General features: G+C 43.7%; 1 protein-coding gene across 5 annotated transcripts in view; it reads right to left on the bottom strand.

Moving 5' to 3' along the window:
- Window positions 1–17966, bottom strand: part of TFAP2E (transcription factor AP-2 epsilon) — a 72380-nt gene that overhangs the window by 6070 nt on the left and 48344 nt on the right. For all 5 annotated transcript variants that reach the window (XM_083625553.1, XM_083625555.1, XM_083625552.1 and 2 more), the window contains 2 exons: window positions 5104–5332; window positions 3808–3926 (listed from right to left, as the gene is read on the bottom strand). In XM_083625553.1, coding sequence (XP_083481679.1) covers window positions 3808–3926; window positions 5104–5332 — 348 coding nt within the window. The remainder of the gene's footprint in view (window positions 1–3807; window positions 3927–5103; window positions 5333–17966) is intronic.

Below are 17966 nucleotides of genomic sequence, written 5' to 3' on the forward strand. Positions count from 1 at the left end.
GGGGAAACCAGGAGGTGTAGAATCGAAAGGAGTGGCTGTAAGCCTGAATACAGCCCCAGGCCCACTGCCCCACTGCAGAGAAGGAGCACGTAGGCCCCAGAACTGATACAGATGTTTCCCTATTGTGTTGCTTGGACATGTCTCCCTATCCCAAATACAGTGGAGTACATTTTATTTTTTTGAGCATTTATAACCCACTTCTAATCCATTAGAATATCAGAGCAGGGTACAACACATAAAATAACTTTAGGAATTTTGAATCGTTTCATCATTCAGTTAAGTATAGGACAGAACTGCCAAGCGTCCTCTTTTGGTTCAAATGTGCACACAGCCATGAGAACTAGAAACTTGAGAAAGTTTTTAAGCAACTTAAAAAAGCTGGTTCTGCTTGGGTATCCAAGAGCAGATTCTGCTTAGAGCAGCTAAAGAGCAGCCTGGCTTCCCAGCACAAGCAGGGTGGAAGCAATGCTCTGGCAACTAGGTTAATGCACTTGGGATGGATGGCATAATCCAGCAATCAGCAGGGGAGCAGAGATGAATTAACTCTGTCTGTCTAACCAGGGTTTCAGAAGCTGAGCATGATCAATTGCCATCAGCTCTGATTACTTCCGCAGGGATGCCTGAAGATGGATCAATTTCACCGATGAGAGGGCATTTCCATGGAATGATGGAATACCCCAGCCTGAGCGCCATGCCCTAAGGAAGCTTCAGTGCTCATCGCAGACAATGCAGACAGGGACATCTCTTTCTCTTACTCCTCTTGCCTTCCATGTGAAAAGCCATCAGATGTGTACCCTCCTACCCAACCCCAGCAAAAAGAAAAATGCACTACACTGGGGTTGCTACACAGCTGGAAAAGGGGGTGGAGTAGAACTTTACATGCCACCCAAACAGAGAGAGGATTTGAGGAACCTTGGCATATTATTATTATTTATTGAATTTGTTAGTTGCTTTATCGTGCCCAGGGCAACCCAAAGCAACTTATGACCAACCAACCAACCAAACAAACAAATAGACAGACAAAATCTCCACATAGATACATTAAAACCAAGAGAAAAAGGAAATGGATTACAAACATACATGCAGGGCTTTTTCGAAGCCAGAACTCAGTTCCAGCACCTCTCAGGTGGGCACCATTGTCATAAAGGAACAAGGGAGGTGTTCACAGTGAGTTCCGGCACCTCTTTTTCTAGAAAAATAGCACTGCATATATATGCACATGCTAATTTGCATGTATAGCTGCAATAATGTATAGCTGCAATAATTTGCATGTATAGCTGAGAAATAATGACTATAATTTAAACAGAGGTTTATCTGTTCCCCAACCCTGTCCTGCAGGCTCACATGTCAGGATGTTTTGTAGGGGGTTTACAAATTTATTTATCATTTAATATAGAAATTCCTAAATTCTGCCTAGGGATCCCCCCCTTTAATATGTAGAAAGCTCTTTGTTATTGTTGAGCAGTCCAGCTTGGCTCCCATACAGCTTTGCTATTACAGTGGTACCTCGGGTTACAGATGCTTCAGGTTACAGATGTTTCAGGTTACAGACTCCGCTAACCCAGAAATAGTACCTCGGGTTAAGAACGTTGCTTCAGGATGAGAACAGAAATTGTGCTCTTGCGGCGCGGTGGCAGCAGGAAGCCCCATTAGCTAAAGTGGTACCTCAGCTTAAGAACAGTTTCAGGTTAAGAATGGACCTCCGGAACGAATTAAGTTCTTAACCTGAGGTACCACTGTATCTATAATAATGGTTGGCGAACAACCCTCTCCCTCTTTGGCCTTATCCTCCCCGGTCGCAAGTAAGCTTAAAGAAAGGACCCATTTGTGTGAAGGTGGCCTTTTCAGAATGTCAAATTGCCACACAGGGACTGCAATGGAGGGGACGGCAGCATGTGAGCGGTTTGTGCCTTCCTTCCCCAGCTACCCCCTTTGAAAATCTATCCGCTCTACATGTCAGACAGGTCTAGGAGAAATGTCTTATATGCATGAATGGGACCTTTTCCTGCTAAGCATGAATGTTGGGTGGGATAGGGGGCATGGAGGAGAGACCATGGACCAGACCAAAGGCTCTGTAGGATGCAACTCGCCTGTGAGTCCCACAGCCACCCATACATTGATACATATTCCTGTTTTAAATAATACTAATCTATCAAAGGAGAAAGTGAGATATAGTTTGATTTTTTTAATTTTTATTCTGCTTGTTTTCTGTCATTTAAAGCTGGGGGGTATCCTTGGCTTTCACAGCCAAAACAGGATTTATTTTTAGAGTGTGCCATAGTAAGAATGATGCACTCTTAGTGGAGCCCACTTCAACTGGAAGGAGAGGAGCCAAAATCAGAAATTCATGCAAAAAAATCAAAGGACAGAGTCTGCACTTTGTAAGTCACTTTGGGTAAGTTTTCGTGGGGAGGAAAGTGAGTAACAAATGTGAAGAAGAAGTACAGCCAGGACCCTGGGGCTGTCAGGGCTTGGTTAAAAGGTAAGGCTAGCCCTTTCGATATGTAGGGCTAGCCTTGTTCCTTGGTCAAACATGCCATCATCTGTAATTTACTCCGACCCCCTGAATAGCAGCCAGTGACAGCTCCCAGCTGTCTGGGCTGAGTCAAAAATGTGTCTTTCCCTGTCCTCCTTTTCTTCTGATGGTAATCAACCATTCAAAGGAGCCAGGCCCAACTGCCTGGGGAACAACCGCTGCCTCACAGACCTGTTCGTTTCATTTGCTGCCAACAAAAGAGATGGGCTATTCCTCCTTGGCAGCTGCCTTTTGGGCCACAATAGATTTCAGAGCAAAGCAAATGCACAGTCCAAAAACTCCTGTCACCGTGTGGGGTGTGTGTGTGTGCACGCGCACACACGTACGTGCGTGCATACACACACACACACACACACACACACACTTCTCAAGTCGAGGTTGTCGGGATGACAACCTCTCTTGTTTACCATGAAGGCCAGAGAATAACCCCATCCTGCCTCCTCCGTCCCCTTCAGGTGCCTGATAGTTAATCTTTTGCCCATATTAATCACAGATAGGCTTAGCCTCAGGGCCCATTTCTGTGCAGGGTGATGATGTCAAAGGCTTCTCCCCACGCCACCTCTACTTATACAGTGGTACCTCGGGTTACAGATGCTTCAGGTTATGGACTCCGCTAACCCAGAAATAGTTCCTCGGGTTAAGAACTTTGCTTCAGGATGAGAACAGACATTGTGTGTTAAATTTTTATTTTGCCAGGTCTTTGACCTTAACTGAGTTTCTCTCCTGCTGTTTGAAGCTTTATCCTCGGTATTTGTTACTTTTGTGGTTTCATTTTTAGAGTTGTCTCCAATGCTATTCTTACTCAGGACAGACCCATTGACCAGCATAGGTCCATTCATTTCAGTGATTCCACTCTGAGTAGAACTTAGGGAAGCTTTTAATGTTTAAAAGACTATTGTATTTTAATATTCTGTTGGAAGCTGCCCAGAGTGGCTGGGGAAACCCAGCCAGATTGGGGGTGTGTGTATAAATAATAAATTATTATTATTATTATTATTATTAGGTAGCTACAGCCAATAATATTTACTGCTGGTTTTATATTAGATTTTAAATCTTGTTATAAGCCACCTTGGGGGAGTTTTAATGGCTAAGGCACAACATGTGTTTTAAAGAAGCATATAAATGCAGCACCCGCAAATCCCACAGACAGGGTATTGAAGACAAATAATATGAAGCCCTCTCATGTCTAACAGGAGAGGATATTTTGAGCGCTAAACACCCCGTGCATCCTCCAAGAAATCCACTGAGCTCCCGAACTGAAGGAGCCTTACCTTCCACCAGTGACGTTAGCAAGGTGACATTAGCTGCTTTACGCCTCCCAGCAGGTAGATTTAATCCTATCTTCTCCAACCTTTCCCTTAAACACCTTCCACCATTTTTAGATTTTGCCCTAGAAGAGGAAAGCAGAGAGATAAGACAACTTAAGCGGATGGGAAAGAAAAATAGTGGTGTGGGCATTTGGGGAGAAAACACATATTATTATTATTATTCATTGTTCTTCTACAACCACAGGGCAATTCAGAAGTCTATTTTGAGATGCAAAGACACTAAAAGGCTACACCATACATTTAAAGCACATGGCCTCTCCCAAAGAATTCTGGGAACTGGTGCTGGGAACTGTAGCTCTGTGAGAAATAAATGACAGCTCCCATGATTCTTTCGGGGAAGTCATGGCTTTAAACACGCCTTAAATGTACAGTGTGGACGCAAGCTCTGCAGCTGTTCTCACATGCCAAAACCACCACTCACCCTATCCCTACCTTCCCCGGCTTGGTGCCCTCCAGATGTTTTGGGTTGCAACTCTTGCTTTGAGAGGGAAGGCGAGAATAAACAATTCCTTGAATTGCCACCATCCACCTCCCACAGTGGTCCTTCCCTCCTCCAACTGCCACCACAGGGGAGCCTGAAGACCCTCTTGCCCTGAGGGGAGTGAGAAGAAGCAAGCAGTAATAGCCTTTTAAAGCCAACATTTCCATTGTAACTTTAAAAAAGAAATAAAATTGATGCTGATCCTTGTAATAATATTATATAAACCGCTGTTATAAGCCTTGTGGAGATGCTGTGGATAGGATGTTCAGATCCTGAGGACTGAGAAGAGATCAGGCCGTTGGAGCTTAGATGACTCCTAGCAGAATTGGAGCCCCAATAAATGTCTGAGCCAGAGGGGGGGACCATGATCAAGGGAGTCAGGAGCTGGATCCTGTGGAGAGTCCAAGCCCCACTTGGGACTGACAGTGATATGGGTTGTTGTTTTCCTTCTTATTTCGTTAAAATATTTCTCCCCAGACTTTCCTCACATAGTTCAAGGGGCAGAGACTTAAAAAAAGTATTCAAATGCCATCCAAAAGCTGGTTTTCCCACTAAAGGCATTGGGAAGCTTATGGGATATAGATCTTTCTTAAACTGCCCATAAGAATCCATGCCAGTAGGTCGGGAAACATTGATGTTACATTGATGGGTTGGGTCTGCTATGGGAATCAACAATAAACAAAATGAATGGAGTTACAGAAATGAGTGAACTTTTTCCAGATCTGTCATGAACTGGATCAGTTTTCTTGGTTTCTCACCTCCGGAGGACTCCGCCAAGAAGAGAAGCGTTCAGACATTCAGGGGGCGAGAGCCGCCTCTGGACCTCACCAACGGTCACTTTGTACTTTGAGGTGGAGCTGAGGAGAGACAGGCGGCCAGGCACAGAGCAGAAGACTTCATTGGGGTTTGTCACCCCTCCAATCAGGGTGTCTTTGTTCATAGAAAGGGCGGAGATGGTGGTGCCGTTGGCTTTTGATGGGATGGGCACTAGAAGGAAGGAAGAAAAGCACACTCATGAGAGTGTGAAGAGGCGCAGAGCCACAAAACAAGAATTGTATCTCAAGAGTAGGGGTGAAAGTATCTGTGTATTTCTGTTTTCTCCAGTTTCCCATTTTCCCAATCTTCAAATTGTTTCTCCAAATTTATGAAGCATTTTTATTTAAAAAAAATAAGAAAAATCCTTTTTGATTAATGTATACATTTTTGAAAGCAGCTTCCCCAAATAATGCATTTTATATGTTATTTTCACAAAGAAATAATAATAATAATAAATTATTTATACCCCGCCCACTCTGGGTGGCTTCCAACAAAATATTAAAAATACAATAAAACATCAGACATTAAAAACTTCCCTAAACAGGGCTGCCTTCAGATGTCTTCTAAAAGTCAGATCATTGTTTATTTCCTTGACATCTGATGGGAGAAGGCCCTCCCTCTGCCTGGTATTCATTTTATGCATTTTATTCACTTTGTGCCTAACACACACACACACACACACACACACACACACACACTATAATGTTTGGTTCAAGAACTGCATCACAAAATTTGGATAAGTGCAAACTTCAAAGAACAGCTGTGTTTTGGATCTCATATCGTTTTGGAAAGTATGACTCTGATAGATTCACCTTTCAATGCTGACTGAGTCAAATTTCTTCTGCATCCCTACTCAAGAATGTCTATTATAAGCTGTGACCAGCTCCAGAACAGCAGCCATTGGGACCAGTATTAACACCCAGCATCAAGCCTTCCATTTTAATTATCCACAATGCACTGGAGCCACACTAAGCTGAGGGCATTGTGGGAAGGGAAAATGGTGGGTAACTCACAGCTGCTCACCACATATCACAATGCTGTTGTTTGCTGCTGCTAGCAGCAGTTAAGCCCACCCGGGGGAATTGTGGGAAGGACATTTTGCCAGGGTGGGAGGGATGCTAAAACCCAGAGTCAACCCTGGTAGCTATATGAGTGTGTTGCAGCAAAAGCAAGAAGTCTCAAAGACTAACAAATTTATTGTGAAGGAAACTTTTGTGGGCTAGAGTCTACTTGGTCAGATGCATCATGAAGCCTTGTTTTTGGTTAGCAGATGGGCATAAAGAATTCTAAACCATGGGACCAAAACACCATGAAATGCAAAGGTTTATCTGCCAACTGAGAATGAGACTTCATGCATCTGACACAGTGGGCTCTACTCCAAAGAAAAGGTTCTGCCAGAAAAAATGGTTAGTCTTTAAGATGCCACAAGAAATCTGGTTCTTACAGATGTGGTGACGCTGAAAAATAATCAGGGAGTGTTGGGGAAAGGTGTTTACGATTATCAAAACAAGACATAACGTTGACTGAACTTCTAATTAAGCCCACTGAAAGAGAGGTGATGGTGGGGGAAGGGGGACTCAAGAGAGGTTTTATAGAGAAAAGTGAGAAACTGTTGGTGGATAAATAGCTTCTAGCATAGCATCATTTCTAATAGCGAACTCAGGTGGTGCATTCCAGCCAATGGGACTGGAGACAACACTTGGCTAGTCACAAACATGAGGGAGGTATATCAGCATGCTTGAGGGAAACTCCAAAAGTTTACTGAAGTACCCATTTATTAATTTTAAAAACAACAACAACCCAAACGCAGACACACAAACAGCCTGATGATGACAGAGCATAATGCTGCACATCCATTAGAAACGGAAAACGGGTGGAATGACGTGCTTGCACTGAATGGCTGAACGCAGTAGAGGTTTATCCATTAGGATGAATAGGGCAGTTCCCCACCAACCTCAGTCTGTCCTTAGCCAACCCCATATGCCTATCTTCTTTCTTATGACCCCTTAGCAGGTGGACCTGCCTGTTTTTGGCTTCGCCTCCTCTCCTGTTGTCTTCTTTCCTCCCAGTTCCCCTGGGCACCAGTCACCACTGTCTGGATGTGACAAGGGACTGCAACAATTTATTGTGGCATGGCACGCTAATATGCAAAATCACCATGCCTAAGCAATGGCGGACGGGCAGAATCAGAATTGCTACTATACAATTCAAAACACAGCAACCATGTCTGTATCACAATCAAACAGGCACTGACAGTCATGACTTTTCGTCATCGGTTAAAGACTTTGAGATTTTTCTGCAGGCTTTCGCGGAGAGAGAAGTCTATTCACTAACAGTATTTGTTGATACTGTTTAATGAGAACCGTATTTTGTGCATTTTGTTGTATTTTCTTTCAATTTTGTACCTGGCTATGGCATTGTTTCCTGCCAACCTAGCAGTTTGAAAGCACGTCAAAGTGCAAGTAGATAAATAGGTACCGCTCCGGCGGGAAGGTAAACAGCGTTTCCGTGTGCTACTCTGGTTCGCCAGAAGCAGCTTGGTCATGCTGGCCACATGACCCGGAAGCTGTCTGCGGACAAACGCCGGCTCCCTCGGCCTATAGAGCGAGATGAGCGCGCAACCCCAGAGTTGGTCACGACTGGACCTAATGGTCAGGGTTCCCTTTACCTTTACCTATGGCATTGTTAAATGCTCAGCAGTCAATAAACGTAAATTAATACTAGAATAGAATGAAGTTGAATTAAATGATACAAACAAAAGTATTCTCAAGTATTCTAACAACAGCAGGAGCAGGTGGGTTTCATCGCTTTCCTATGCAGTCAAAGAGCAGGTGAAGGGGCTTACTATGATGCTTTGGTCATTATGTGGAGGGGTTCAACATGCTTATATCAGTACTCGTCTTTTTATCTTATTATTACACTTACATTCCCTCTTCCCTCCAAGACACTTGATTTTTAGCACTAACAACAATTACACAGCTCTTTTCATTTTAGCTTTATCATCTTATCTCACATGCATCCTAACAAGAACCTTATAAGGTAGGTTGGTTTAATTCCCAATTTACAAATGGGGAAGGGGAGAATGAAATGAAAATCCAGCCCTCCCAGGTGGGCCAAACAGGGTCACGCTGGATCGCTTTTCTTCAACCGCCATTTTAACTTTCTCACACTTCTGTCTTTGACCCTTGTGGTTTTCACTTTTGAGAAACTCCTAAAATCACAAGACTTGCAATTAAATCGAAAGATTTGGCAGCTGAATGTTGCATGTGTGATGACACCAGCTCATTTCTTTCTCCCCTTTTGCATTTTGTTTTTTTAAGCCTTTTCAGGCACTACCAAGAAATGTTAAAGCCAGAATGGAAGATTGATGCCAAGATCTGTTTGGAAATCAGGCCTAATTTCAGTGCAGGTTTTCAAAAGCATCCTTGCTGGCTGCAAACATAGCTGCCAGCAGCACACCAGCCGGGTCAGGCCTGACCTGGCAGCGGAGCTTCTGCAGCCGGGCACACTTCGCCACGGTCGAGAACGGCTGCTCTCTGCCGCCAGTTCAGATGTGCAAAGCTGCACCAGGGACAAGCACTGGCAGTCAAAGCGCAGCTCCTTCTGGTGCAGAGCCAGGCTCCAATGAAGGAGCCTGCTGTGGGGTGTGGGGTGCCTCTTTGCACCGCCTCTGAAAGTTGTGCCCACGGCCACAGCCCTCACGGCACCCCAAACGCTATGCCTCGGGTAGCTGCTCCTGGTTATCGAAGCCTTGGCATTCATTCCACTTTGCTACGTAGCAACTGCTCCAGAACATTGCCAAGCTTAATGGGCAGATCAACCACAATCACCACATTTAATAAGGGAAATGCAAATGCTCAAATTGGAAAGAGTAGCCTCAAAACTCAACTGGAAAAGGCAAAGCAGCGGGAACCCATTAAGGGGGCCATGACAATCGGTACATTGTGAACCAGCAGCTCCCCAACTTGTTAGCAGAACTATAAAAAGCCAGCACATGTTACATAAAAACAGGCAAATGCTTTCGGGGCTAAGAGATGAATGCAAGTCAGCTGAGGGGCAGGGAGCAGTGATGTAACTGGTGATGTCGTCCCACTTGGTTCATTTTTTGTGCATTGTTGAGCCAACCCCATTTTGCAGCTTGTTCTCTCTTGGCATTTTGATGCTGTTTCTTAAGATTTCGTGATTGTTTTCAAAAACTTTGCTGTGTGTTTGCAGCATGGATTCCAGCCACATAACCAAGAACAGGTTTTGGTTCGTGTAATTTTTCCACAGACCTGCAATAGATGTGTACGTGAAAGGAGATGACTTGTGTAAAGTGAAGCTAATGTTAGCAGGGTTTGTTATTATGAAAAAAGTTCATCTATATATATATAAATACAGTCCAGGGCATTGCAATCCCACAAACTGTCACAGAATTGTGCTCAACATCCACGCACTTCGATGAGGGCACAACATGGCCAATTATGTGTCATTTCGTACTAAATTTTTTAAAATGCTAACTTTGTTCAGATCCCTAAGTACGGAGTTCTTACTCAGCTTAAGATCTCACCGAAGAGTAGAGCTGGCAGAGTCGTTCAAAAGCAGCTGGTGACCACAGGTCTCGCTTCCAGATTCAAGGACTATGAGGCATACATTTCTACTGCATCTGGCCAATGGGTGCAGAAGAGGGGGAGGGGCCCATAGCTCTGCCCAAAGAATTGGTGCAGTGTAGCGGGCATTAAACTTGGAAAATGCAATATGCCCAAGGGTTATGAACATCTAGAAGCCCATGGGGAAATTACATTTCCCAGGTCTACTTTCTAAAGGGGAGAGCAAATGAAGTCCCCTTCCTTCTTTCCTCTCTCAGTTACTTTCTATGGAGCAGCAGAAGGTAACTGGGTGGGAAGGGAGGGAGGTTTTGGGGGGCTGGCCGCTTGCTGGCTGGAAAGGCTGTATGAATCACACCAGATTGCATGGATCAGAGGAGCAATGGGGTTTGAATTGATTCAGATCAGCTCTGGTTAAGCACCCAAACTGTTTTCTGATGTTAATGATAACTTGAATTAATCCAAGATAATCTGATTCGAGCCACCAAATTGTTATAACAGGTATGTGAGCCAATCCAGAAATCACATCCACAGATAGTTGACCCGGAAAGGTCAGGCATTGCCATAAAGAAGAGTCCAGAGTTGCTGTTATGACTCATTCACTACTACTAATGTAATCAATCTTAATAGAAAAGAAATGGAAAATGGCATTGTGCGGGCGGGGTCCTCCCTGAATTCTTAATTCATAAATCACTATTCATTAGGTGCTCATGAATTCACAATTGACTACTTTGGTAGCTGCAAATGAGCAATTCCGGTTAGTCAAAAACTCATCAGTTGCTAGTTGCTGTCTATGAACCCCTGAGTTATGTAAGTTGTTTTTGTAATGGGTGATTGGATGCCTGGGCATCACGTGTTGCCAGAGAGCATTGGGAACTACTTTTGTTCCTGCCTTAAGTTGTCTAAACAAATTAAACAAAGTCCAGGGTCAGGAATCACCCTCCTTTTCTATATCAAAAGAAAGAAGATGCTAAGTTGGATACGCCCTCTTTCATAATGGCATAGAAGTGAGATGCAAAAAAATGAATGGGCATATGGGGTCTCAAACCACTGAAATGGAAAATATTCTTAATGCAAAGAAGCAAGCTGGTGCAAAAGATTGGGTGAAAGATTCCTGCATTGCACTTGGACTTGATGAGCCTTGTGGGTGCCTTCCAATTCCATTCATGGGACTGAACCTGAGACCATCTGCATGCAAATCAGTGGTACACTACCACTGAGCTATCGTCCCTCCCTGTACTTTTTATTGGAAAAGGGAAGAGACTAAAATCTTACTAATGTTCAGTAGATGAGGGCTGCCATTCTAAGGTTGGACTGAACTGAAACAGCTTTTTAAATGGTTGCATATGCCTCTGGGACAGCAATTGTTAGCAATGCATAAACCTGAATGTTCACAATTAATTAATATCCCACCCTTCGTTAAAAATCACAGAACACAAAACATACAACAACATTAACAACATGCAATATACTGAAATACATTTATAACATAAAACAAAAGAGACCATAATAGCACAACTATTGTGAGATAACGTCTTTATATTGAACTATTAAAACTTCAAGGGAAACATGACTGTCTCTTTCATTAAGTAACAGCAGAAGTAAGTTTTAGACTCCGCTTAGTCAGAGAGCATTTGGGAACAATAGCTGTTAATCAATCATCCCGGTGTCCTGTTTGGCTCTGCAGTGCTGTTTATTCCTGTACAGTGACGATTTTGTCTTGTCATGATTTTAATTATATCATTTTGTGCTACTGTTAAGCCACTTTGTACATGATAACAAATGGAATGGAAGAGTATGTATGTATGTATAAATATTTATTATAATATACTATTATTATCATATAAATAGATAATGGAGGGGCTGCTGAATAGAGGAGTAACTTGCCTAAGGCCACCTAGTAAACTCATGACAGACGTAAGATTTCCCTATTTGTAACTCATTCTCTTAGCCCTTAGGTAAGCCCAAAGATGGCTGTTACCAAAGGAACTTGGGATAGCCATCTTTTTCTGCTTGCAGTCCCCCCAAAAGGCACAGCACATTAAGATGTCCAGTCACTTCCTGGAATCAGTTTTGAAAGGGTAGCATTTGGGGAAGCATCACAGAACAATAAAGCTGAATGATGCATGGATGGTCCACTTTAAATTCACCACAAATGGCACTTGTATCGCATCAACGACATGTTGCAGAACACACCCACAAAAAAACACCAGTTTGGAGGACCCCAAGGTTCCAGGCAGTTGGGGTGGGAGTCAAAAGGAGTTGCTGTTTTTTACTGACTATTTTAGATGCAGGAAAGAGAGGCTCGAGAAAGGCAGTCTAGAGTGTTCTGAGGTTGTGGAACTTCAAAATCTGCACTGATTCAGTCCTGACACTAGGAAGCACTGCCTGCATTGGCTTGCATTTTCCTATACTTAGTGTTATTAAAAATGAACTTTACTAATCTAATCAGCATGTGTGAACACGTTTCATGCCCTTACCCAGCTTACTTAACATGCATATGATACAGGTCATGCCTGTGTCTTAGCCATTTCCTGCATGATCTAAAGCAGTCCAGAGCATCAAACACATTTCATGCAGTGGATTTCTGAAGCTGTTTATTCCTGAGTCAGACCACTGGTCCATCTAACCAAGGTATAGTCCCAAGGTCTGAAGGAGGGGTCTTTTGCAGTACAGCTAGCTGCAAAGGTGGGGAATTAACATGGAGCCTCTGACATGCAAAGCTATGCTTACTTCTCTATCACTGGGGCCCCAGGCTGCAATGGTCACAGTGGTGGCTTCATTTGAAGGATGCAATAGGGGGCTCACCTGCCTCTCTGGTTTTACCATTGTCAGCTTTAAACTCTACCACATCGGTTCTTTATATAACAATGATAGGGAAACTTTGGCTTTCTAGATCCTTGACCCTAACCATTGGTGATGCTGCCTAAACTTGATGGGAGTCTGAAAACATCTGGAGGGGCACAGTCTTCCCACCACTGTTATTTATTTTATTTATTACCAGCAGCCTCATACTTGGCATTGCTTGAGAAGAACAAGGAACCCCCAAATCACTGCAGTTTCAAAACTGATGATTTCAAAAGGTGGTTTCAGTCCACCAGCCTGATTCAAAATTCCAGTTGTATACAGACAGAGACAAAAAACCTGCTCCTTGATGTCATGAACCAACATGCTGTAGTTGCTTATGCTATCTTAAGACAGCTTTCTGAAACATAGAGTAGATTTAACTTGATCCAATTGTACCCTAATCCTGTATTTATGGAATGGGCTTTTACGTCACGTGAAAGCTCAAATACAATGCAGAAATTAACAGTTAGGCAAATGTCACGGAAACAGAATAAACTGCTGTGTGAATGCAGTCTTGGTCTGTCTTCCTCTTTCCCAGTCTTTCTCCAACTTAATTTTGAAGATCAGTTGAAAATAATGATTAATAATGGTGGTGAGTGGGATTGCTAATGGTGCAATTCTTCTGATGTCAGGACCTACCCTATCTGTGGGCCTTGACTCTCCAATGGAAGACCAACAGGGCTGTTCCATCCAGCCATAGGAGAGTGAATAAGATGGGACTGCAGGGTCTTTCCATCAGCTCTGCTAAAAGACCAGCAGTTTTTTGGCTCCATCTCCCCTTGACATATTTCCATTCCTGCTGATCATGACAAGAAAATGCATAACTAAGAAATAGTGTCTGCGGTTTTCTTTTTTCCTCCTCCCTCCCAGTTACTTTTCCTTTTGTATTGTGACTTTTAGATTGTCAGCCTGAGGGCAGGGACTGTCTTCCCATTGCCATTTGCAAACTGCTCAGGGGGGGGTGTACAAATTTGTTTATTTATTTAGCTAATTTTTTAAGCTACTTGATTGTAAAAAAACAAAACAAAACAAAACACCTCTAAGCAGATTACAAGAAATATTAACATTAACAATAAACAACAACAACTGTTTAGCTCAACAGTTTTCTGTATTAAAAATCCCATCAGTTAACCCCAATTCTCTGCAAAATTACTGGTTTTGAATTGAATTTTCTTTCAAAAAACAAACAAACACCTAACCAACCAACCAACCAACCAACCAAACAAACATACAAGAGCCTTACACTCTTCAATTTCAGTCGTAGAAAACTTCAGTTTCTTGGAATGTCAGTGCAATCCGTAGAAACCCCTTTTTAAAAGTAAATATATATTATTTCTCTTCTGTCTGCCTTCCTTAAGGTAAAGGTAAAGGGACCCCTGACCATTCGGTCCAATCGTGGACGACTCTGGGGTTGCGGTGCTCATCTTGCTTTACTGGCCAAAGAAGCTGGCGTTTGTCCGCAGACAGCTTCTGGGTCATGTGGCCAGCATGACTAAGCCACTTCTGGTGAACCAGAGCAGCGCACGGAAACGCCGTTTACCTTCCCGCCGAAGCTGTACCTATTAATCTACTTGCACTTTGACGTGCTTTCGAACTGCTAGGTTGGCAGGAGCAGGGACTGAGCAACGGGAGCTCACCCCGTCGCGGAGATTCGAACCACCAACCTTCTGATCGGCAAGCCCTAGGCTCTGTGATTTAGACCACAGCGCCACCTGTGTCCCTGCCTTCCTTACCAGTACATAACTGACAGAATTTTGCCACTATGACATCATTCCTTCACTTGCACAACTGTTCTTGGTGCTAGACATCTTTGTTCACATCCAATTTGCAAATAAGCCCTTGTTTCTTTTAACAAAGACATCCTAAGGGAACTAGTGACATGTCACATGCCAAAATGTCAGAGAGCCTCAGTGCCATTTTACAAAATGAGAAAGTGCTTTGGGAGAGGAGAATCTGAAACACAGAGATTCTGCATGGATGGCAGTAATTCACCTTTCCTCTGCCCACACCACTTCTCCACTCCAAATCTCCCTCTGAAGTGGCTGTGGCTGTAGCTCAGTGGGAGAGCATCTGCTTTATCACCCAGAAGGTCCCAGGTTCAATCCCTGACATCTCCTGGAGGGACCCCTGCCTGAAACCCAGAGAGCCACAGCCAGTAATTGTAGACAATACTGAACTAGGTGAACCAATAGCCTGACTCAATCCAAGGCACATTCCTATGTTCCTGTATAATAATAGTCCCTTGGTGGGCAACGTGGAGTAGGCCAGGGGGTGAGTGTCTCTTTCACTAAGTCGGGGTGGCTGGAGCTTGGAACTGGGATAAGAACTGCTAGCTCAGCTGGTCAGACTGGGTACTAACATAGGCTCTGGAGGGTCTAATCCTGCCTGGCTGTCAGCCATACATTCTCCCCTCCTTCCCATCTAGCATCATGTGTCACCAGCCAGATACTTTTACCAGCTATGGCTGGTATGCCGATTACATTCTTGGACAGCGACAGTCTGGCCGCAATGATTCATGCATCGGTAACCTCAAGGCTCCATAGTTGCAACGTTCTCTCTGTGGGGCTAGCTCTGGACCTGGTCCGAAGGCTCCAGCTGGTCCCACTCCTCTGAGGGAGAGCTCAGTTTTAAGGTCCAGGCAGGGCCAGCACCAGCATACAGTGGTGGTTCCAAGTTTGAGGTGGTCCTTGGCAAAAAGGGAGACCCCCTCCTCCCTTGGGTGAGTCCTGCTGTGTTTATCTGATGGTAGCAAAAAACCACAATGCTCCAGGCAATGTCAGGCAGCTGGGCCTAACTGTGGTTTTTAATTTCCCACAATGCTTCAGGTGGGCATTGTGTAGGGGCCTTGTGGGAAATAAAAAATGCTGTTAGATTCAGCTGCTTGGTGCTACTCAGAGCTCTATGTTGGAACAAAATATGTAAAAAGTGGCCCTGCCAGGAAGTTAGCACTCTGGCAGCTGCCCCAAGCTGCCAGGTGCTGATTCAGGCCACGAGTGACAGGAAAGTTTTAAGTATTACCTCTCACACACAGAGCCTGGTGCTGCTTCTCAGCTCAAAATTTCCTTCTCCCGAAAGAGTTTCTCATTTAAAACAAAAATCCACAGAGTGACTTTCTTTTATGCCATATGTATGTACAGTGGTACCTCAGGTTACATACGATTCAGGTTACATATGCTTCAGGTTACAGACTTCGCTAACCCAGAAATAGTCCTTCAGGTTAAGAGCTTTGCTTCAGGATGAGAACAGAAATCGTGCTCCAGCGGCGCAGCGGCAGCAGGAGGCCCCATTAGCTAAAGTGGTGCTTCAGGTTAAGAACAGTTTCAGGTTAAGTACGGACCTTCGGAACGAATTAAGTACTTAACCTGAGGTACCACTGTATAGTTAGCCTCTCAGTCACTAATATTCTGTTCCTGAAAGAAAACGGGCGGGTTGGGAGATTAGCCAGGACCATTACAGAAGTGTTGTAGGAAGGTGCCACGGGTTCCCCACGGGGCATATACTCCTCTCAGTAACTTCAGTAGCTTCTTTTTTCAATCCAAAGGTGCTTCAGAGTTCAAATTGTGATCCATGATAGAAGGTATTTATGGCAGCACCCGCAGAGGAGGTCAGAGCCCTCAGCTATATTTCAAAGGTGTCCTCTGTCATTAGCTTTGTTCCCCGAGGGGATTTCTCAGGTATTCTGTCTTATCTTGAATGCGCAACCTGAGCAAGGCCTTTGTGTCAAAGAGATCTCTCAGGTACCACAAGCCTTTGAAATGGAAGGGGCTGCTTAGATTCTTCCAGAATCTTTAAAATCACCCCACATTCTGCTCTGTCATTCAGGTGTACGGAGGAGGGAAAACAAAATATAAATGTCACCAGGTGAAGGAGGAAGTGTGTGACGCAGCTTGCTTCATGACACGTTACAAAATTCCTCCATAACAATTGCTCCTGAGTAACGAATTAAGTTGTAGCACGCATGCAGGTAATGAAAAGCGGTGACTCCACAGGTGTGCAAACTGTGAGTGTACAAAATGCAGAGAAACTGCAGTTGGTACCCCCTGGACTGTTTTCAAAATTCTGTTCCTAAATATCGTGGCTGGCCCAAGGCATTTTGCTGCCTGAGAAGGGCAGGATGAGACACCCCCATTCCCTGCCTTCAGATTCCATGTATAGAGGCTGACTGGACCAGCCATTGAATCTTATTTCAATATGGGTGACTAGAGATTTGCAAATCTGTCATTTTTGGTTCCTCTAAGTACAGTCCTCCACATTAACTTTCAGATTTATTCATTTTACTTCATGAAAATTCATCAACATTTTAGTGGGATTTTTGCCTAGTATGTTATTTTCACTAATACATGCATATGCACCATACCCTTGTACAGTATGTCCATTTTTGTATGCCTTGCCTGGCTGAAGAACTGTACTGCAAAATTTGAATGTGAATTTCAAAGGATGGCTGCATTTCACTTCACATAATATTTCGGAAAGTGCAAATCACAGAGGTTCCATCCATGTTGGTGAAAGCCACCAAACTTGGTATTGTTTTATGTAAAACCACTTTGTTGATTCAGTGGTATATAAATATTGACAAATAAAAATAAAATAAATTTTAAAAATCCTGCTAGCTTGGGCAGTTCAGGAGAGGCCATGTGACGGACACAAAGCTCCGTCCGACATTTCACTGCTGCTTCCTGCCCCACAGCATCTGCCACCTGAGGCGGCTGCCTCATTCTGCCTATTAGCAGGACCAGCCCAGGAAATACTGTATCTATTATAGGCAGATAGATTTAACACCCTTACCAGTACAAACATCCTCAGAGCAGCTCCCAAATCAACAACAAGAGAGTTAAAACAAATAATAAATTAGGATTGCAATCCTATACACATTTGCCTGGTAGTCCCACTGAAATCAGGGGGACTTAGTTTTGAGTAGGCAGGTATAGGAGTTTGGGTCTTTTCTTTGACACCAGGAATAATCACAACTGGTCTGGACACAAGGTTATCAGATGAAGAAGACTTGGGTAAAAGATCAGGGGGAATTTTCCCTTGCAGAGGGGAGAACCTAGTCAAACAAGTTTTGCTACAATGTTTAGGGCTAACTGATCACTCTGTTTGGGGTCAAGCTGGAATTTTCCCTGAGGTCAAGCTGGCCTTTTATTTACTGAACTATGTTTCCATTCTTGTCTTTCTCCAATGACCTGAGCTCAAGATGGCTAGCAGTGTGCTATGAAGCTGTTTTTTCCTGCACATTTGCTCTGCTGGAGTGTTTAATCTATCTGCTTTTTACTATATAAAAATCCAGGTAAATACTATATATAAAAACCATTTCCTGCTGGATTCTCATGAAAGGGTGACCCTTTTAGCTGTTGCAGGATTTGCCTTTGCAG

This window comes from Podarcis filfolensis, assembly GCF_964270895.1.
Source record: "Podarcis filfolensis genome assembly, chromosome: 8".
NCBI lineage: Eukaryota > Metazoa > Chordata > Lepidosauria > Squamata > Lacertidae > Podarcis > Podarcis filfolensis.